Genomic DNA, 23,631 nt, shown 5'->3' with positions numbered 1-23,631 from the left:
GGTTGAACGTTTACAGATTAAGTGCCCTCTTTTAGGATGATCTAATCGTCATGACTTTTGATAAGAGGTAAGTTTAATTGTTCCTTAAACACATCACAAAATCTATCTAAAAGAAGCTTTAACTCTAACCACTCATCTTCGTTTACTCCACCATTAGTCTATAACATAATTAATTCCATCTTCTATAGCTGCATTACTAACTGAATTGAAGCCAATTGTTAGTTCCTTCTTATACTTTCAAAAGCTTAGCATGATTGATAACTAATAGTCCTTCCCCATTTTGCCCTTGTAGAACCCTTTGTTGGTCTCTTTGTGTGAAAATCATTTTAAGTACCTCAAAGCTCCATAAGATATCTCTAAGAATAGCTAACCACTGGGTACCTAGAATTAAATCATAGTTCTCTAGAGACAATACATATGCATCAACCTTAAAAACTTGTCCTTGAGCTTTCCATTCAAACCCCTCACACATAGAGGCACATGGCAATTGATGACCATTAGCTACTAACACTCTAGTCCTTCCTAAAGGTTTCAAAAAACACCCCAGCTTCAAAGCAGTTTCCTTGTTAAGAAAGTTGTGGGTGCTACCAGAGTCAACCAATATAAAAATGGCTTTTTCCCATGTGTACCTTGTGGTCGCATAACTCTAGGACCTTCAACTCCATTAAGGGCATTTAGTGAGAGGTTCATCAAACTAAGGCCTTCTACTTAATCTTCTCATTTTATCTCCTCTATCAGTTCCCCTTCCTCACCGATATCCACTTGAAGCTTAAGAATGTATAATTGTTTCTTTTTACATTCATGCCCAAAGTCATATTTTTCATTACACTAGAAACACAATCCCTTAGCTCTCTTTTTATCTAGTTCTTTGCTTCTCAATAGTCTATTTCCACTTACTAAAGGTGAGTTTTGAATTTTAGGCGTATTTGGAGTTGGTAGGATATTGGGTTGTGAGTGTGATTTTATGGGCAATGAGGAAATAGCAGTGTTATTGCTTATAAGTTGATCCTAATTGTAGAGTTCTGTTAAGGGGTTTAAACTAGTCTTTCATTGTTGCTACAGTAATTTCTTGCAACTTGGCTAAGGCATAAGCCTTTGTCAATAACTTTGCTTGGAACATTCAGACTGATATCTAGAGAACATTTATCAATCCGAAGAGGAAAAAGCTAAGAGCCTAGTATTCACAAATACCAACACTTAGATATAGCTTATCAAAAGCATGTAGGTAATCTTGGAGAGGATCTACTTGTCACAAGTTCCATAGATACGATAAAGGGTCGTCATAGGCATGGTTTTCAAATTTGGCAGTCAACCATTAGACATACTCCTTCCACATCACCAATTAGCCTTTTCTAGATTTGATGAATCCATTGTGCCATCGGATGACTTTTCCCTTCAGGTGAAGTACGACACCTTAACACAATTTTCTAGGGTTGTCCCATCCATCTCAAAAAAATACTTAGCTTGTAATAGCCAACTATCTAAATCCTCACCATTGAATTTCAAAAATTCTAATTTTGTGAATTAACCCCAAAGTAGCTTCTCACTTGAACCTGCAACTACTCCATCATTCGTCATTTCAACTAACTTTTGCTTTTTGAAAATTTTAGACTGTTGCACATTAAGTCCGTTAATCAAACTCTTAATTTCGTCAATGGATTCTTTTGGCAAATGTTGTTGGCATATTTTCGCTTCTTGTACCATCTGAGCCATCTCTCATTTGAGTTCTTGATTTCAAGTGCCATCAACCATGATCAAGAACGCCTGCTATCATACCACTTGATGTGCCTTGATGTCAAATTCACAAGAACTATTAAGAATTTGAAGAATTTTCAAAGAGAGAAGAACAAAGCACTTGTAGAAAGGATAAGAACAAGATGAACAACTAATTTCATTTTGTTTTTCCAAATTCATTTACATGAGATATTATAGCAATGTCAATAGCTGTCACACATGTCAATAGTGTATTACAATATTTATTTATCTAAATGTCACCATTCTTTATTCTTTATTAATCCAATATGCTAGCTTTCATCTGGATACTAGTCATTGCCAACGTTAGTTCAAATCTACAACAGGACAATTGAAGCAATGATTGATCTGTCACTCAGTGGTCATATATATTTTTATTCCAAATAAGTCATGGTCATCAAATCGGTTGAGTTTCAAGCACATTTATTGCTGATGCATTATGCAATACAATCATTTTAAATAAGTGTTATATATATAAATAATTTATATGATTTTAAGTATAAAAAATAATATATTATTATGTGATTAAATAATTTAAAATTAAAAATAAAATAACATTCAATCACATAATAACATATTATTATTTATATCTAAAATTATACATATTATTTATGTATATAATTTTATTGCTCATTTTATATTCCTGGCGGCTAACCTTGTAAAATTGAAAGACCTCTTAGACTATTGATTGCCTTAATGTTGACTTTGAATGTAAAGTATAACTTTAATTGCCACCTATATACCTCAAAAAATAAATATAGATTATTAACCTTTACATTATTCACTTCAAAAGTTTTTCATAAATGAAGAATATCCCATTGGATAATGCATATTGTACATGCATATTTTTTATGCTGACTTCTTAGACATGGCAAAGAGTGGATGAACTCCATTTATATTATTGATACATCCAAGTGCAAAATGCTGTTGCAATTAGAACTCAGAACGCGCTTGTGTTGGTGATATTCTACATGATGGCTATAGTTTGTGTTGAAGCCAGGCAACGTATGAAAAAGAAATCAAAGTATTTCTGACGTTGAATTAGTTCTTTGGACTGGTAAATATCTCAACTTCAAATAACCCATTAAGCCATCACCAATAATCTCCACAGGAACACAATCCAGCAGCAAAATGGTGAAACCTACTGTTATCCCTGACAATAATTTTTCTTCCAGTCACCTTAGAGATGTACTTGATTGCAGAGTGGCAATCTGAGCACACCCTTAAATTTTTTTTCACAATTATTGGCTTCCCAATTGGCATGCTTATTAGAGCAAATGCAATAGCTATTCTTTCACTGTGATGATGAAGAAGCTTTTCCTTCGTTCTGTCATCTGTATCCTGCTGAATCGATTGCGTGCAAGGAATATACCCAGCTTCTTTTATCTGATCTAAGAGACAGTCAAGCTTCTTATAAATTTCTTTCTTTTGGGGATGAGACCAATCTTCAGCTATAAATATATGCGTTTTGTTTCCAACATCAACCCAACTATAACCAGGCAATTTTTTAACACTGCCATCTTTCATCATCTTCCTCAGATTCCTCACATCTTCCCACTGCTTTTCTTTTGCATAAATATTTGAAAGCAAAACATGAGCCACCCTGCTGTTTTCAGGTTCGAGCAGCATCAGCTTTTCTGCAGCAACTTCACCCCTCTCCTTATCACCATGAATCCTGCAGGCCGCAAGAAAAGAACACCATCCAAAAGAATTTGGCTCAAATGGCATGTTATTAATAAATTCTTCAGCTTCTTTGAGCCTTCCAGACCGACCAAGTAAATCGATAACACAAGAGTAATGTTCTTCTCTAGGCACTACCCCATAAGTTTTCTCCATAGAATGAAAGATCTTTAAGCCTTCATCAATTAATCCAGCATGGCTACAGCCCGTTAAAAGACTAACAAATGTTACTGCATTTGGTTTCACTCCTTCATGTATCATCTTGTCAAGACTTTCCAAGGCATCTTTTCCTAAACCGTGCTGACCAAACACATTTATAATTGAATTCCATGCAATGTCATTGGGACTTTCAATCTCACTAAAAACTTGAATTGAATCATCAAGCAATCCACATTTTCCATACATATCTACAAGAACTGAAGAAACGAAAGGGTTCCTCTCAACATTAAATTTAATCACTTGAGCATGAAGTTGGGTCCCTTGCTCAATTACAGTACTGTTAGCACAAGCCTTGATTAGGCTAGAAAAAGTAAACTCATTAGGTTCAATCCCTTGCCTGTGCAGCTCAACAAAAGCACTCAAAGCCTTTTCCATTTGATCCAATTTAACATACCCATCAATCAAAGAACTATAAGACACGATGTTCCTTAACTTAGAATCAACCACATTCTGAGCACTTCCCATATCTCCCACTTTCGAGTACATATCAACAAGGGCGTTTCCTACTGAAATATGCAATTCATATCCCAATTTAACAACTACTGAATGAAGACACATTCCAGAATTACAAAACTTAAGTGCTCCACAAGCACTTAAAGTACTGCAAAGAACATAGTGATCCGTCACAATTCCCTCATTAACCAACCTTTTATAAGCCAATAAGGCACCCTCGAAATCACCGTTCTTGGCATACCCATCAATCATAGCTGTCCATGATACTTCATCTTTAAATTCCATATCCTCAAAAATCTTACAAGCATCTCCAATCACACCAAACTTGGAATACATATCCGCCAAATTACTACCAACAAATAATTCACCCCCAAACCCGCATTTCAAAGCAAGGCAATGCACCTGTCTCCCAAACTCAATGAATCCAGGAGGCACGCAGGCTTGAATAACACTGGAAAATGCAAACTGGGTCGGGCTTTCTTGGGCAATTCTCATTTCACAAAATGTTTCCATAGCTTTTGTAAAGTTGTAATTTTGAGAAAATCCTGTGATCATTGCGGTCCAAGAAACAAGGTTTCTTAGAGGCATTTTGTCAAACAATTTCACGGCATAATCTAATTCTCCACATTTGGAGTACATGTTGATGAGATGATTGATTAAAAATGTGCATATTGGATAGCCTGAAGCGATTAAGTGAGAATGAAGCTGTTTTGCTTTGGCTAATTGATTGGTTTTAGCGTAGGTTTGGATTATCTGAGCCAAGGTTGCAGAGTCTTTTAGCCTGTGCTTGCTGATACTACAAAGAGTTTGAATTATCATGGGAAGTTAACCAAAGAAAAGATTCAAAATAATTGACAACTTATCCGCGGATTGGAGCTAGTTCTCTGTGGCTTTGTTACTGTGGTAATTTCTTTTTTGATCCTTTTGATCTTATTTTACAAATGATATACTTTTGAGTTTTGACAAAGGCTAATTAATTAAAGGGAAATTATAATAAAAGGCCAAAATTAAGGGGGTCTACAAAAATTATCCAAAACAGCCAGATTAAAGTAAAAATGCCCAATATTTATGAAATGACCAAACTGCCCCTATATATAAATAAGGCAAATTTTCATATTTTCCACGGTAAAACTACCACCGGCACTGTGCAAATCCAAAGAAAAAATCACGCTCTCCACTGTCCCACTGTCAAGCAAATTTTCGGTGATTTTCTTGCTTTCCGACGACCGAAAATGGTCAAGAAGGTTAGTATATCTTCCGTAATCTTGTTTGAATCAAGTTATTGTTTATATTATTGAGATTTGAGTGAGATTTTGATGTTTGAAACTTTAGGGTTTTGATTTTGAACAATGCTTAAAATGTTTTGATTCTTGGTTGTTTTCGTTGAATTTGTTGAGGGGTTTTGCATTATAGCCTATGTAGATTTGATTTGTATTGAAATTGGAGGTCGAAATGACGGATTTTTGGCCAAAAATGCATTCGAAGCAATCGACAATCTGACCATGGGAACAGTGGATCCCACGGTCATGACGAACACTCCCACTGTCAAGAGACATTGACAGTGGGTTAGGGGGTTAAGTGGTTTTTTTAAAACATTAGGGAGCTGGCTGTCATATCTTAGTCCATTGAGGGCGTTTCGAAAATTTGTCATCTGACAGTGGGCTGCTGTCGTGAATACCGTGGATTGGACCTGTTTGTAATTGAAATTTTCTCATGGGGTAAATTGAGATTTTTTACATCTAGGATTTCTCAACGTGTAGTTTTGAAATTTTATATCTGTTTTAAGGTTTTAAGGTTTTTCAATATGTAGTTTTCAAATTTGAGATTCAGTTTTTCGATTTTTGTGCCTTTCAGACACATTTTACGATATAATGACCTAATTTTATTCAATATTTCGGTTTTTTCGTTTATAGGATATATCGACTCGTATTTTTAAATTTCAGTTTTGTTTTTTCGAATTTTGTCATTTTATGATATATCGATTCGTATTTTCCAGATTTTGAACGATTTTTTCGATTAGTGACATTCTTATGTATTTTAACTGATAGAGTTTGAATTTCAATTCTGTTTTTTCAATTGTTCACATTTTAGGGTATATCAACGTATAAAATTCGAATTTTATTTTCGTTTTTTGGAATTTCACCTTTTTAGAATATATCGACTCATATTTTCCAAATTTTGAAATGATTTTTTGATTGTTGTCATTCTAAGGTATTTCAACGTTTAGAATTTAAATTTCAATTCCGTTTTTTCGAATTTCACCGTTTTAGGATATATCGACTTGTATTTTGAAGATTTCCAAACGATTTTTCGATTATCGACATTTTAAGGCATTTCAAAGTATAAAATTCGAATTTCAGTTCCTTTTTTTCGATTTTCATCCTTTAGAATATATCGATTCATATTTTCATATTTTCGACTGATTTTTCGATTATTAACATTCTATGGTATTTCAACATTTAGAATTCGAATTTCATTTTCATTTTTTTGAATTTCACTGTTTTTGGATATATTGACTTGTACTTTTCAGATTTTTGAATAATTTTTTGATTGTTGACATTCTAAGGTATTTCAACGTTTAGAGTTTGAATTTCAGTTTCGTTTTTTCGAATTTCACCGTTTTAGGATATATCGACTCGTATTTTGAAGATTTTCAAACGATTTTTCGATTATCGACATTTTAAAGTATTTCAAAGTATAGAATTCGAATTTTAGTTCCGGTTTTTCGATTTTCATCCTTTCAGGATATATCGATTAATATTTTAAGATTTTCGACTGATTTTTTTATTGTTAACATTCTATGGTATATCAACGTATAAAATTCGAACTTCATTTTTGTTTTTTCGAATTTTACCGTATTAGGATATATTGACTCGTATTTTTCATATTTTCGAACGATTTTTCATTTGTTGACATTCTAGGGTATTTCAACATATAGAGTTTGAATTTCAGCTTCGTTTTTTTATTTTCACTGTTTTAAGATACTGAAAGCTTATTTTTTAAATTTTGTCATATCCTTTTTGATTGTTTTCTTTTTTTCATCTTTTTATGTTTTTTTCATGAAGACATTTGTTTACATATTTGTTATTTATAAATGTCTTACGAATTTTTAAAATTGTTGCAGGATATTTTTCGCAAAAGAAAATGTGTTGAAGGTGAGCTGCGAATCCCCGATGAGTCCAGACACTTCCGGGCAGATCTGATATGTCGTGCACAGCGCACCGCATTATCTAGGATTACTTCTACACTAACCCCGGATCAGCTACGACTATTTGAGAGGACATGTTTCGGGTATCTCTTTCGTTTATCCGAAACCAAATTCTCTGGGATATTGGTTCATGCATTTCTACTATGACAGCTATATCGACCCTCTACCAGAGACGAGTTTTGGTTTAAGATTATCAAGGTTGATGTGAGATTTAACCCGTTTGAGTTTGCTCTAGTGACGGGCCTTTCATTTAGCCGATGCACTGATATCTCTTTATATATTCCTCACTCCGATGAGCAGCGGATGCGACCATACAGGGCATTCATACCTGCATTATTAGAGGCAACGCACTTCTGGACATCTTCTGGGCAGACTCCATGGCATGATCCCCTCGTATTATATTGAGCGACGGATGTCCCTCAGCAAGGGGAAGGCTCCGGTGACTGTGGTGTTTTTATATTATGATTTTTTGAGAGTTTGGCGTTGTCATGGAGTGTCGATTTTCCCTGAGAGTCGTCTACCTCTACGTTTAGCCTCACAATTGTATTTTCACTATATCGAGTAGCTCACGGGTGTATATTTAGTTAGCTTGTTGCTTATTTATCATTTTTCATATGTTCTTATGTATATATTTATTGTATGTGCGTATGTGTATAATGTACTTTATCTGTCATAATATATGGATATGTATTTAATTTCATTTTATATGTGATTTGAGTGATGTTACTATCAAACATAAGTCGATATATCCTAAAACAATGAAATTAAAAAAAACGAAAATAAAATTCGAATTCTATACGTTGAAATACCCTAGAATGTTAACAATGAAAAAATCAGCTGAAAATCTGAAAATACGAATCGATGTATCCTGAAAGGAAAAAAATTGAAAAAACAAAACTGAAATTTGAATTCTATACTTTCAAATACCATAAAATGTCAATAATAAAAAAATTATTCGAAAATCTTCAAAATACGAGTCGATATATCCTAAAACGGTGAAATTCGAAAAAACAAAATTAAAATTCGAATTCTAAACATTGAAATACCCTAGAATGTCAACAATCAAAAATCTGAAAATACGAATCAATATATTCTGAAAGAACAAAAATCGAAAAAATGAAAATCGAAAAAACAAAACTGAAATTTGAATTCTATACTTTAAAATAGGCCAAAGGACTATTTCCCACCCAAGGTTTGATGTTTTCTCAAATATCCACTCTTTAACTATGGAAACACCAAACACTCACCCATGAGCAGTTAAAATTAACGGTGGTAAGGGTAAATCGTCATTTTCTCTTTAATATTAAAAAATAAACTAAAATATAATCTATTTTTGCCCCCCTAAACTTTGAAAACTAAAATTTTTCCCTAGCCTAAGTTTTAAAAAATGGCAGTTTCACCCTAGGGTTTCGTTTTGAAATCTCTGGTGATATCTCCGGCTCCATTACCGATGGCCTCTCCCTCCCGAAACATCCTCTCCTTCCAACGATCTCTTTCCTCCTATTTGGACGCCCGATCGACGTCGGAGAAGCCTTGGGAGATGAAGAACTTCGTCGATCTTTGTCTTCCCAGACCAAGACGAAGACGTCGTCTTCGTCTTGGGAAGACGAAGGTCTTCTTCTGGGAAGACGACAGCTTCGTCTTCGTCTCCCAAGGCTTCTCTAACGTCAATCGGGCATCCAAATGGGAGGAAAGAGATCGTCAGAAGGAGATAATGCTTCGAGAGGGAGAGATCGTCTGTAATGGAGCCAGAAATGTCACCAGAGATTTCAAAACAAAACCCTAGGGTGAAACTGCCATTTTTAAAAGTTAGGTTGGGGGAAATTTTAGTTTTTAAAGTTTAGGGGGGCAAAAAGAGATAAAATTTTCAGGCGTTAGGGTTATGTTAAATTTAACCGGTCATGAGTGGATGTTTAATGTTTTCATAGTTAAAGGGTCGATATTTGAGAAAACATCAAACCCTGGGTGGGAAATAGTCCCTTGGCCCTTTAAAATACCATAAGATGTCAATAATCGAAAAATCATTCATAAATCTTCAAAATACGAGTCGATATATCCTAAAACGGTGAAATTCGAAAAAACAAAACTGAAATTCGAATTCTAAACGTTGAAATACCCTAGAATATCAACAATTGAAAAATCATTCAAAAATCTGAAAAATATGAATCGATATATTAGAAAATGACGAAATTTGAAAAAACGATAATGAAATTTAAATTTTATACATTGAAATGTCATAAAATGTGAATAATCGAAAAATCATTAGAAAATTTGAAAAAAAGACTCGACTTATCCTAAAACGGTGAAAATCGAAAAAAACTAAATTGAAATTCAAACTCTATCAGTTGAAATACATAAGAATGCCACTAGTTGAAAAATCGTTCGAAAATCTGAAAAATACGAATCGATATATCCTATAAACGAAAAAATTGAAATATTGAGCTGAAATTACGTTATTACATCGTAAAATATGCCAAAAAACATAAAAATCAAAAAAAACAAATCTTAATTTCAAAAACTGTATATTGAAAAACCCTAAAACAAAAAAAACGGATATAAAATTTGAAAACTACACGTCGAGAAACCCTAGGTATGAAAAATATCAATTTACCCCCTAAAAAAATTTCTATTACAAATAGGTCCAATATTTATCCCTTGCCCCTTCAGTAATTTTCTAATCTATTAGCACCCTTGTAATTTCAAAAAAGTAACTTTTCCCCCCAACTCAATATTTATTTTCCACGAATAGTCTTTTTCGAGTTGAATTTAGTGAGTGAGAGGGTTTATATATATGAAGAGAAGGGTAATTTTGGTATTTTAGAAAAAGCTATGGGCATTTTTGCTTAATAGAGGGGTATTTCGGCCATTTTTTATAATTTCCCTTAATTAAAATAACTTTATTTGAAGGGGTTTATAAACATTAGCCAAGGCTAAGGGGCTTACAAAATATACTCAATTAGGAATGACAACACGATGACATGTGTTGGAGGAATATAGGAAATTGTTATAACCCAACAAAATATTACATATAAAGGTTGAGTCGAGTTATTAAACTTCTTTCTACATATAGATCTGAGTCAAAAGTGCATCTACATAATCATGATGTTTGAAAACTTCATCAATGGAATGTCATACGAAATTGAGGAAGATGATCATGTCCATTGTGTTGTTACCCTACGAATAAGTTGACATAAGTGATTCATCTTTATATAATTGTTACTTGTAAGGCAAGAAGAATATCATTTAAAGAAGATGACCTTGAAGCACAATAGAACCTTTTATTGAATTTCAAGAAGAACAATATTGTGTTTTATTTTAATTAATCTTAAAGTTTCACATCGATAACATGATCTATAAGAGGGTGGTGATGGATCCAAATGGGAGAAAGAGGAAAAGTGTAAATGGACAATATTTCAACTTCAGGTGTTTTTTTATCATAGTGAGAAAATGAACAATATTCTTGTTGAAAATCATGAGTTCAAGGTGTTAGAGTAGTTGTTTGACAATCATTTTAGTTGTGTAAATGATTATTATATCATATTTTATTATCATTCAAATGACACTTCTTTATCTTATTTACATATTTGTTAGATAACAAAGGTATATTGTGTGTCTCGACTGCAAGGAACCTATGAGCACATACCATGATGTCCAAGCCATTCGTGCCTATTCCTACAAGTGAATAATGTGATTAGTGTGATCTCTAGCTTGATTGCATTCATCTCTAAATTTTCTAATTGGGTTGAATCTCCTTTATTATTAACCCAAGCATTGATTGAAACTTTGTAGTCTTTGAATGAGTGATTGGGCCAACTCTTTAGATCACATGGTTTTGGACTTCTTCCTCCTTATTATAAATCACATCACCCATTATGTACACTTACAATAGAGGTGTTATAAGAGTTCACTTATGGTGTGTATGAAAAAAGAGATTGTAAAAGTTTACGTTACTCATATGATCAAAATGTCAAATTTTTATCTCAATCTAATCTGATTCATACAGTCAAAACTGTTTTTCTTTTTAAGTAAATTTGTATTAATAGTAAAGGAAATGTACAAAAGGCCACAACATAGGACGTACCCTACCTCAAGACAGACCCTAGGTTAAAACGCTCTCATGCTCAAGTATATATCACAGTAAAAGAAACTATATCTAATATTTATCTTGTATTGCTATCTACATCAAGATTAAGAAAGAGTACAAGATGGGTTCCCATTGAACTACTCCAAGTACATAAAAGACTATACATCAATCAATACAACCAACCATTTTGCCCTCTCATCCAGACGGTTTTTGCAGTTCTCAATTGTATGTTCATTTTTTTTTTTAGTAAATTCATTATAAGAAAAGAAAAAACAAGATATACAAGGCTAGAGAGTGAATCTTATACCACAAGATAATCCCCCTGGTTGCGAGAATCAACACATCAAAACAAATAACATCCCAAAACAATGCTCAATCCCCTCTTAAAATCCTATCTAGGCCTAATCCAAAGATAGAGTTCAAGAGGAAAGACCCAAAAATATACTAGGCTAGACATCAAAAAAAGAGCATGAAGCTTGACAAAGGGACACATTAAACCTTTGCACAAGATGGATGAAATGCCCTAGGTGTCCCACCCAACACACTCTTTGCAGTTCTCAATTGTATATTCTTTTTGTTTTAAAGTAAATTCATTGTCAGAAAAGAAAAAACAAGATATACAAGGCTAGAGTGTAAATCTTATACCACAAGATAATCCCCCCCTGTTGCGAGAATCAACAAATCGAAACAAATAACAACATCCCAAAATAATGCTCAATCCCTTCTTGAAATCCTATCTTAGGCCTAATCCAAAGATATAATTCAAGAGGAAAGACCCATAGATATACTAGGCTAGATGTAAAAAAAAAGAGCATGAAGCTTGACAAAAGGACACATTAGACCTTAGCACAAGATGGATGAAATGCCCTAAGTGTCCCAACCAACAAACTCTAAATGACCAAGGTGGAAATACCAAGATTGTTTGCATCCACCATCGACAATCACCATAACAGAATTGAGAAGGAACTAGGAGGACAACATTATTTCAACTCTTTCTATCATTTATAGTTGCGAAATTTACTTTAAACTAATCAAATCAATTCAACAAAAAAAAAAAAAAAACATATAAACCTAGATGTAATGAACATCCTTTCTTGGTTTCAAATTTAAAAGTTGGAATTTTGGTGAAAGTGTGAAAATGAGAATTTTTAATCTTCTTAGGGATTGATTGTTATGTTGGTTTGTATAAAACATTAAGGTTTATGAAAGAGAGGGTGAGGGCATTTTGTTATTTAAATCATATTCACATAACTCAAAAGACATAGTCAAATTCATATACACTCTTAATTCGATTATTTTAATTAATTATCTATGAGAATAGCGATGTTATTTTATTATTATTATTATATATGAAAACAATTATAAACAAAATTCATCAAACACATTTATAATAAAAATAACTTTAAAAATATAATTTAATAAATATATTATAAATTAGTTTAAAATTGATTATTTTGAACCCAAATAAAATTAATTAAGATAGAGTTAACTAAACCTTCTTCAACAAAATCCCAAATGTAATTTTGAGAACAATAAAACTATATATACTTCTTTTAAATATATATTTAATATACATTATTATGTTATTAAATAATTTTAAATTAAAAATAAAATAATATTTAATCATAAAATTATAAAATTGTAAAATGAAAGAGGAATAAACCACTGAAAAAAGAAATGGAATTGGAATCCAATCATAGAAAAGCAGACACGTAAAGTTGCCACTAACCATGCAAAACAAACACACAGGGTGGCGTCGAGTGATAAAAAACTCTACACATTGGCTTTTTCGTTCCCGCATTTCTTCTCTCTTCTCTTCTAAATTGTTGTCTAATCTCGATTTTCCTTCGCATTCCATTCCAGTAAATTTATATTACTTTGTTCAATATGAATAAACAGTCCACCAAAATGAATCCGACTGATTCTGCTGCTACATTTGTATCACGATCCAACAAAACTCATCAAATGCTTGAAGAATTTGAAGCTGAAGCAGAAGATAATGGACGTGAGAGATTGAAGAGACATATAATTGAAGTGGCGGGTCATGTGTGGATACCTGGTATATGGGGTCAAGAGGAGATGTTAAAAGATTGGATTGATTGTACCACCTTTGATGCTTGTTTAGTTTCCGCTAAAATTATTTCAGCTCGTTCAGCTTTGGTTCAAGAGGGAAGAAAACCTAATTCTCCTGGATTAAGGATAGTAAACAGGTGTTAGGCTTCTCTTTTTCTTGCTTTTAGTCTATTACCATTACCCTGTTACATATTTCTTGATACTCGAACAAAATATATTTGGACTACCCATCTGAATCATTCTATTATATTATGTATTTTGTTGGTTTTTCGAAGGAATAGCGTGCATTTGCCTCGATAGAGTAAAATGTGTTAATCTCGTGATTCAAACTGAAAATGGGTTTATAGAGAAGAACAGCAACTTTAATAGGCAAAATTGACGATATTGCTGAAACAATAAAACTATATATATGCTTTTGAATATACAATTAAATACAAATAATATATTATCATATAATTGAGTAATACTGAATTAAGAATAAAATAACACTCAATCATATAATAACATATCATATATACACTTAATTGTGTACTTAAAAAACGAGCACATTGCTCAAATACGCCATGGTTCCCATATTCCAATTCTGGTAGTCTAAGGCTCAGCTCAGCTTCATCCATTACTCCAAAAGACAAATGTGAGTTAAAAAAACTGATTCAAACAGGCAACCCATGTGTGTGTTTATACATACAGGAGAAAGAAAGTAGTAGAAACTAAAGATGAAGCAACTTTTATGAAAAAGAAGAAAATTGTAGTAACTTTCCTGATTTAATATTATCTATTGATCCTTTTGACTCCAGAAACGGCACCAAATGTGGAAAAGAACATCTCCACAACCTGATAAAATTATAAAGTACACATACTCTACAGCATTTAATCAATAATCAAATGCTTTAAAAGATCAAAATAGCCAGTTCCCACATACAAAAAAACTATACGTATTCAATTTAAATACACAAATGGGTATACACTTGATGTGTATTCATATGATTGAGTGATTTTGAATTTGTGACAAAATAACACTAAATCACGTGATGATGCACATAAATATATATCTATTTGTATATTCAAAGTGAGTACACATGATAATACTCTCCCGCATATGCTATGCCTTTTTTTTCACAACACACTAGCCAGCTCCCAAACCTTTATTGTTCCGTCATCACTTGTGGAGGCAAGTAGAGGGCGTTCCTGGTTGAGTAACAGCAACAATATGAATAAAAAAACCAAAAAAAAAAAAAAGTAATAGTTGCATGTAAAACTTAAACATAACCCGTCCAATGACATAAGATCTTATTGCAGTTACAACAACTTGCCCCGTTGGCCCCTTCCCCCTGTTTAGATGTAAAAAATTAAAGTCCAAAATTCTTTCGAATGTATAGTTAAATAGAAAAAGGAAAATAATTGGAGGCTCCTGCAGTCCTGCTTGGACAAGTTGAAAAACATCCTTCATACACCAACTAGTAGGGGGGATCAAGGGCAAAACTTAGAATGGTTTGGTAGGTAAAAACTCCCAGCAAGTCTCAAGATCCTAACGATCCAAACAAAGGAAGAAACGTTTCTGGCCACAGCTTTTCTTTCTCCTTTTTCAGAAGTTATAGCTACTGTTTACAGGCACGATTAACAGCGCAAGAAAAATCTTAAATACCTATTAGTCAACCATAACACAGATGATTGGGATAAAATTGTTGTTTTATTGTCATTAAGCCCCAAAACCTACTGACCACCAGAATGCATTAAGTAATTTCTGTGAAAGCAAGGGTATCTAAGTAATGATTTGACTATATGTGAATATGCGTGCACTGTGCATAAGTCCATGGCCTCATAAAATCCCATTGATTTCCTTAAAGAAATCTTACCCCTGGGCTCCACTGCACTGAATTGACATCCATGTCATGGGCCTTTTCCTTCTTCAACAGCATTTTGTATGAAGGTCCATCAATCTGTGATTAAAGCACATAACATATCTCACTAATTCAGACAACCCAGATAAGCAGAAGAAAGAAAACAGAAAGAATTACACAACAATTCTCAGTCCAGAATCATTCACTTCAAAAATTCACAGTTCATTTCTGAAGAATTTTGAACAATCTGATAAGTTTCTAAGCAGTTCAGGTCTCAAGATTTAATATGAATCCCACACCCAAAATTTTATAGAAGGGCATATATGATTAAAAAGGGCAATTGAAATCTCCTACTTCAATTAATAAGACTTCAAGCTACAAAAAATTGGGAAGGAAAAGATCCCTGTTGCCCAGCTCTGGAAACTAGTTAGAAATTTAAACACAAGATAACTTAAAAAAGGCTAACTTGTAGGTGCATTAAACAGAGATATTTGTTCATCCTTATTTCTATCTTTTTATTAACTCAAAAAAGCTATAAATATCTCTATTTTATGTGCATATCAAGCAATTCGGATCCCTTACCCAAAAAAAAAAAAAAAAATCAGCAGAAGCCTTCAGTGGGAAGTAGGAGGACAGAGCAGCAGTTATTACACAGAAAGGTCAAAAAGTGCCAGATAATTATGCTTTTTAAAATTTAAGAACTTAAAAGAAAAAATGACATCTCCATATCAGCGCCAAAACATTCAATAATACACATTGTTTTGGGGAAATTCAAGACATGAAACAATTATACAATTCAGGAAATTAATGCCTCTTCACATAAAGGGACAAGAGTGTCCACCTAGCAAACCAAAGAGAAAACCAAATCCCCATTTATATGTAAGGCTTCAATTAACCAAAAACAATTACAATATAACAGATAAGGAACGCATGCAGTGCTCAATGATATAAGCTGCTAAGTTTTGAACCATTCATCAGTGCAATTTAAAATTGTTCTTTGACATGAAAGTAATTTTAGTTTAAGAAAAAATAAATGAAGTTGACACAAAAGTCCCAACATAGCATCTGGCTTCCACTAAAGCATAAACAGAAAAGAATATGTAAGGGAACAGGTATGGAAGTATCTATTAGCATTTCACTTTCATGGACTGATTTTATTGAAGCAATTTACATGATAAGAATAGCTAAATACAATGAATGAGCTGATGGTGAATAATTAATACCAAATCATCTTTGCTCTCCACAAACAATTGCACAGCATCATCAGCAGCTCCACTGGCAATAACACCTTCCCTGTCATGATTGTACACTGTTTACAACTAGCACTGAATAATACAAACTAAGCAAGTAGAAGACAATTGAAAGTAGGTAATCCTGACTACATGAAAGCCTTATTACAATGACCTTGAAGTGCCAATTACATCGTAAAAGAAACACCCCAAATTAACTACATCTGATAATACCTTCATTTCCAGTACTGCATTTTGTATATTCAACCAATCTGAACATCATACCATTCATTTATTTTTGAAAGGATGGACTTTTTGCTAAAATTACTTGCTTATTGTGTGAGGCCTCATTCTGATTCAATTCTTTATGACAGTTATTTACAATCTCAGCCTCTAAGCTGAGGAGAAAAAATATAAATGATTAATACAGATGTCTCCAAAGTCAAGATATTTTACACTAAATAATTAATTCTTAAAGACAATGAGTAAAACTGATAAAGCCATGATATAGAATTTTGTTGCCAATTTCTATTTAATACTTAACTTTCAGCAATTAGGCTAATTTTGTATTTTGAAGAAAACCCATCATTTCTATAGTTGAGTTAATTAGGATATTTATTAGTTGAGTTAAAGATTATTAAAGTTTTTATTTGGATTTTTTAATTCGTTCATACTTACCCCTATAACCAAATTCATATAAACATGGTGTGACCTAGTTCTTAAGTTCTTTCATGAAACTACAAGATATATTTCCTAAGTTTCTTAAATTTAAATAGCATCAAGACCTTAAATAATCTTCTCTTCTTTTGCTCAAATCCTTTCTTCTAGCTTTTCTTTCTTGATCTTTTTTAATTTCTTATAATGCACAACTAGAGTAATTATTAATGGATCTTTGTTTATTTTTCATGGTAATTGTTTGAGCCACCGTCCACCAATTACATATAGCTTTTACAAAGTTTATAGTATTACTATCAAGCAAAGTTCTCCCAAAACCCCATAAAAATTCAAACCAGGGTTCCTTTTTCTACAAAATCCAAATTCTAGAACTCCTAATTCCAAAATTGTCTAATGCACACTAATTAAAATCCTAAATACCTATATTAAAGTCTGCTTAGACCTATGAATTAAGAAATGTGCAACACAAGTAATGGCCATAACTACCTTGACCAGTGAACAGAAAAAATTGTTCGATCGTGATAACCTGAGAGGGTGCAAAGATGTCTCCTGAAAAATCCATGATAAGAATCAACTATCACTGAAAAGAAAGAAAAATTAATATAGCTAAAACTTAGCATATACTTATTATACTACTCAAAACAAGAGGGGGATCAATAATAAAGAAGGCTAGTCCTCACCAAGGTGCATAGCCATCACCAGACTGCATTCTTGTAATGTCAGCTTCCCATATCTTTAAGGTGAGATCATCACTGCAAGTCAGTCCAGGTTTATTTTAAATCTTCTTCTCAATAAATTTCATCCTCAAGACCACTTGCAGACAGAAACTACCCCATTAGCATGCACCGGAATCGAAAAAAAAAAATGCCACCTACCCGCAGCTAACCATTTTGTCTCCCTCAGCATTAAATGATAAAGCCCAAACGGTAGATGAATGACCACTGATAAGAAAACCAGGCTTATTGTGTTAAGCGTAATTGAATTCATCATACTGCAACAAGAATTGTTTGTCCAAAAATTTGAACACCAATGCAAGAGAAACTTTAACATCACATAGAACTTAATTAAATTAACAGCATAATAGGGTGTCAAAGTTGACACCAGAAGAGGAAGAAGCCAGCAAAGGAGCTTAAGTTTGCATAGAGAAAGGTTGGGGTATAATACTTGTTAAATTCACCTATAGTTTGAACACACTGCCAATTATCACTGTCCATGTCCTCTGCCCACCAAACCTACAAGCATGTATTAAAGAAAATTTATTATCCAGTAAAGAAAAGAAGAAGAAAATCAAACATCTCTTTCGACCATATTTATGGGCAACATGCATAATGGAAGAAGCATTTTAGACTATAAAGCACCTTGATAGTGTTATCATAGCTACAAGAAAACAAAACATCCATCGCTGGATGCCATTGAACCATTTTCACATCTTGTGCATGTCCTAGCAACACTGAAACACACTCGAATTCATTCCCTGGCATTACTTCCCAAATCCAAACCGATTTGTCTCTACTACAAGTGGCAAGTAGCGTCCCAGATGCATTCCAAGCCACACTTTTCACTTCATTTTCATGACCCTGTGCTCCAAAAAGAAAGAGTCTCAAATGACAGGAAATACGTAAAAAATTCGTTTTAATTTAATTTTTTTTTTTCAAAAAATGAGGTATAAATTGCAGCAGTTGTTAACATTTAAACTAACTAAAAGAAAGTTTGAGCTATGACGTGAACAGAAGAGTATACTTCTAAAGTGGAGACACATTCGAAATCACCCCCAATATTTTCCCAAATCGCAGTGGTGGCATCAAAACTTGCAGTTGCCAACAATTTACCCGACGGAGACCAAGCACACGACCGTACAGTTCTTGTGTGCGTTCCGTTCAAAACTTCCTACACAGTCCCATGTTTTCAACATCAATTAGATAGTCAAATTAAAATCTCCAATAGCAATCCAGTCAATTTAACAATTCATAAATAAAAATAATATTCACAGAAAGTTAATTTAGGTTTACATATTTTGAAATCTAGTAATGTTGAAAACTAAAATTAAAATTAAAAAAAAATATCGAAACGTAACCTTGCAGTCCCAAGAGCGAGACGAGAGGTTACGCTCCCAGATTCTAACGGTCTTGTCGCCGCTACAAGAAGCGAGAAGTGGAGGAACACCGACGCGTCCAGTGGATGGATTCCAAGCAAGGCTCCAGACTCGGTCGGTGTGGCCTTGGAGTGTTTGAATCTCCTTCAACTGGTAATTAGCATCAATAAACTCCATTGTAACAACTGAACCCAACTCAAAGTGTAGATGACCTGCTGGAGTTTGAGTTCGGTGAGTAACGGTTGAAGAGATTTTAGTTTTGTGTGAATGTTTGTTGGTTGTCAATGCCACGCGCGCACACCACAGGACCAAAGTGGCCGTCAATGTGCCGGGTCGGATTTTAGGGCAGTATAGAAATGGGTTTTTGGACCAAGTTAACACACAGAATTTTTAGGGTCAGATCCTATATATATAAGGTTGGGTCAGACTTTAATTGGGTTTATCTACGGGTCAATCTATTTAAATTTAGGATCAGTGGAATAGGTACAGATCCTATCTAGTTTTTCTCTCTATTGAATGCTAACTTGTGTCATTTTTACCTGTTAGTGCTCTACTTATTTTATTTTGTGTATTATCAATAATATTATCAATCTCATAATGATAATATTCAAATAGATTGAATTCATTTAACCTTGAATCTAATATTTTATAATAATAAAATTTAAATAAAAATAAAATTATAGATAAAAAAATTATTATTTGTGAATTCAGAGAGTTCCTTAAAAAAAGTTGATCAGATGAAAAAAAATGAGATTGAAAATATGAATAAAAGAATTGCGATTGAAAAATTTATAAATAAAATTAAAAAACAGAAAAAATTTGGATTGTTTATTTAAAAGGGAAAAAATTAAAACAACAGCTTCTACCTGTGTGGCAGACGCTATTTTAGCCTCTACCAAAAGCAGAAACAGAAGGCAGTTGGCTTATGCAGCAAGCCAACTGCTTTTGTAATATAATTTTTTTTATATTTTTAATATTTGAATAGAATTGGACTAGGTCGTGCTAACCTATTGCCTAATACCTAAGTTTACAGTTTGATTCAGAAGGCCCATAGGTCGAGTCCAATAGCTACAGTACTGGGCCAGACCTTTTCAAGCCAAGCCTTATTTTCGAGCTTCAGAGTAAGTCTTTATTTAGCTCGACATAATTGATGTCTCTATAGTAACTTAACACCACTTTTTCCTTGACACTAGGAATATATCAAGTCATTATAAAATAATCACCGAGGTTTGCAAAATATACTATTAAAATATATTATATTGAAAGAATATAATAATTTTTTTATTATTAATATTTCCCTTAACTATTAAAATATTACCATGATAATTAAAATTTTGTTACAAAAACACTCCCATATTCAATTAAAATAAGGCCAAAAGACTATTTTCCATCCAAAGGTTTGATGCAAACCTAATTTTCCACTAGCTAACTTTTGAAAATTTAAATGCTTATTTATTTGTTAATTTTGGTTATTATAGTCAGAGTGAAATCATCATTTAGAGATTTTTATTTAAATAAAAAAATTTATTTCTTTTTTACGCCTTAGTTTTGAAAACTAGTCACTTCCCCTTTAATTTAATTTTAAACAGTTACTTTTTCACTCAATTATATAGGGTTTCTAAGGTTTATATTTTAGATTTTAGCTACCCTTCAAAGTTTGAAAATTACACTTATACCCCCAAAACTTCATTCCATCTTTCTGATGGTTATTCTTCCTAGTGATTCACTTTGGTGCATCTCCCCTCCATCCCCAATGGTTTTTCGATATGGGAACCACTGAAAATTCAACCAAAATTCATGTAACGTCGTCCAATCGATCTGTGTTGACCAACGCGTGGATTTGTGCAAGGTGGTTTCCACACCGGGAAGCCATCGAGGATGGAGGGGAGTTGCCACCAGAGCAAATAGTCGAGAAGAGCGGTCACCAAAAAGATAGAATAAAGTTTTAGAGGTGTAAGTGTAATGTTTTAAACTTTGAGGGGGTAACAATAATTCTAAAATATAAAACCTAAAAACTTTATATAATGGGGGTGAAAAAGTAATTTTTTAAAATTAAGTTATGAGGAATATAGTTAGTTTTTAAATACTCAAGTGTAAAAAAGAAATTAATTTTTTTTAAATGAAATCTCTTAATGAAGATTTTATCCTTGATTGTAGCAGTTAAAATTATTAGATAGGTGGATATTTAAATTTTTGAAAATTAGTAGATGAGAAGTTAGTTTTGCATCAACCTTTGTGTGGGAAATAGTCTTTTGGCCTTAAAATAACAAACAACCCTAAGACCCAATTGCGATTAATTTATTCTTGCTCAAATAATTATTAAAACTAAAATACCTTTAATTTAAATTACCTTTTCACAGCCCCTATCATCACTAACCACTACCCACCACCACTTGTTGTCACCACCACCAACCCACCATCATACTATCACCACCACCACCAATCCACAACTATACTATCACCACCACTACTACCATCCACATAATCACTACCCACCACCTAAAACTACAAGAATCATTAGAAGAAATCAATGATATAATCCTCTGAAAAATCTTTCTAATTGATCAATCAACTTGTTAGAAACACTTTTTGAGCATGATGAGATGAGATCAAGACTTTTAGGAATACTTTGAATGAAGATCGATTGATCTCTCACCATGGTGATGCTCCTGTAACGTCAATCAGGTGAGGAAGCAACCCTAGCCACCATTACACATGTTTCAGACTTTTTATTTAGCATCATCTTTTGATTAACAACATTTCTGCATGTCTTTTCTCCTTCAAACCTAATTTTTTAATACTTTCTAATTGGGAAAAGGATTATTTTCCACCCAAGTTTTAGTCTAATATTAAAAGCATACCAACACTTAATGAAAAGCCTAAACACCCACCAATCTCTAAACAGTCATTAAGTTTTCTGTTAAATATAAGGGTAAAACCATCACTTTACTATTTATATTCAAGTTATATAATTTTATCGCATTTTCTCCCTTCGATTTTAAAAATTAACTTTTACCCCTATACTTGAACTTTGAAAAGTGACTTTCACCCCCTAAGTCCCTAATTTTTTTTCACTCTCCCTCTGACCACTAGCGATGATGTGGCTAGAGGGGGAGTGACGAGCATCGTCCAAATCTAGATGATGTTCATCGATTTTCACTAGACGACGGAGCGTCGTCCATTCTCTAGACGACACTTGTCATCCAAAATGGATGATACTCGTCTTCTAGATCTGGATGATGATCGTCATCCAGAGGTCGACCTCTGGACAAAAACTCCTCTGTTGTTAGTTAGCCGTCACCAAAGAAAGTGGCTGAATTTTAAGGCGAAAAAGTGAATTTTTTAAAACTTAATTCAGGGGAAAAATGTTACTTTTTCAAATTAAAGGGGGAAAATGAGATAAAATTTTAATTATTTTAATATTATTGATAAAATGATGAATTTACCCCTTAATCCTAACAGTAAATATATGGGTATGTCCTAACATATTAAACTTTGGATGAGTATTTAGGTTTTTCATCAGATATGGGTATACTTTTGAGATTAGTCTAAAATTTGGGTGGAAAATTGTCCTTTTCCCTTTCTAATCCCATTGAATTTAAAATATCTTAAAGATAAAATTTTTAATATTAAAAAGATAATACATATGAAAAATGAAAATAAAAGATTAGCAACACAACCATCAAAATTTTGATGAAATAAAATTTCCTTTTTTTTGCCAACAAAACTTACCCTGTTGCCAACTTCATTATCACCAAAAACTATCCACTGTCACCGTGGGGTGGGGTTACACACAATGTTCTCGGAATTAGATGAGATATAAATTTGATAAAAGGGGTAGTCCGATTGTGTAGTTGTAATCAATGTTTTCATAATCGAATTGGATATTGGCCCAATGAAGCAAGTGGTCCAACCTAAACGACAATTAGATATTTGTACTCAATAATCAAATCAGTTAACTATTTAAAAATAATATTTAAAATAATTTTGTTTATCAATAAATAAATATATAATCTGAATTATTTTAATTTAAAAATAAAGTTAGTTTAATGGTATACATATTCTAAATTGATGGTTGAAGACTTGATCTCAAATCCCGATAACAAATATTCTTTTAAAATAAATTGATTAAGTTTTTACATAATCAACCATTCTAACAATTTAGATAAATTCGATATGACTCTAAAAATGATTTTCTAATAAATTGTAGTCGTTTTTTTTCCGATGAATGACAGTCATACCAATCAACTTGAACCGGTTTTTAAAACTATGTTTTTTATTTTGGTGAAAATGATAGATGCAATGCACTATCATCTTTTCCCTTG

The 23,631-nt window shown here is 32.9% G+C and overlaps 3 protein-coding genes across 4 annotated transcripts; 1 reads left to right on the top strand and 2 right to left on the bottom strand.

The window, feature by feature from the left end:
• Positions 1–2,492: 2,492 nt before the first annotated feature.
• Positions 2,493–4,995, bottom strand: LOC123227306 (pentatricopeptide repeat-containing protein At4g33170-like). The gene has a single exon (XM_044652051.1). The coding sequence runs from the start codon at positions 4,921–4,923 to the stop codon at positions 2,845–2,847; it is 2,079 nt and encodes a 692-aa protein (XP_044507986.1). The 5' UTR covers positions 4,924–4,995; the 3' UTR covers positions 2,493–2,844.
• Positions 4,996–13,304: 8,309 nt separating this feature from the next.
• On the top strand, positions 13,305–13,613 carry LOC123226718 (protein BIC1). The gene has a single exon (XM_044651252.1). The coding sequence runs from the start codon at positions 13,305–13,307 to the stop codon at positions 13,611–13,613; it is 309 nt and encodes a 102-aa protein (XP_044507187.1).
• Positions 13,614–14,270: 657 nt separating this feature from the next.
• On the bottom strand, positions 14,271–19,599 carry LOC123228189 (protein CIA1-like). Of its 2 annotated transcripts, none has more exons than XM_044653483.1 (10): positions 19,289–19,596; positions 18,955–19,101; positions 18,573–18,791; positions 18,379–18,446; positions 18,090–18,155; positions 17,895–17,966; positions 17,701–17,763; positions 16,534–16,603; positions 15,326–15,409; positions 14,271–14,657 (listed from the first exon to the last, which is right to left on the bottom strand). In XM_044653483.1, the coding sequence occupies exons 1-10, from the start codon at positions 19,481–19,483 to the stop codon at positions 14,586–14,588; spliced, it is 1,056 nt and encodes a 351-aa protein (XP_044509418.1). In that variant the 5' UTR covers positions 19,484–19,596; the 3' UTR covers positions 14,271–14,585. The 2 variants fall into 2 exon arrangements, 1 of the variants encoding a protein (XP_044509418.1); XR_006504639.1 differs by having other exon boundaries at positions 14,586–14,657; positions 17,741–17,763; positions 19,289–19,599.
• Positions 19,600–23,631: the final 4,032 nt, after the last annotated feature.

This window comes from Mangifera indica, chromosome 10 (assembly GCF_011075055.1).
Source record: "Mangifera indica cultivar Alphonso chromosome 10, CATAS_Mindica_2.1, whole genome shotgun sequence".
Lineage (NCBI taxonomy): Eukaryota > Viridiplantae > Streptophyta > Magnoliopsida > Sapindales > Anacardiaceae > Mangifera > Mangifera indica.
The sequence above is the reverse complement of the archived record's forward strand: the minus strand, read 5'-3'. Positions and strand labels throughout refer to the sequence as shown.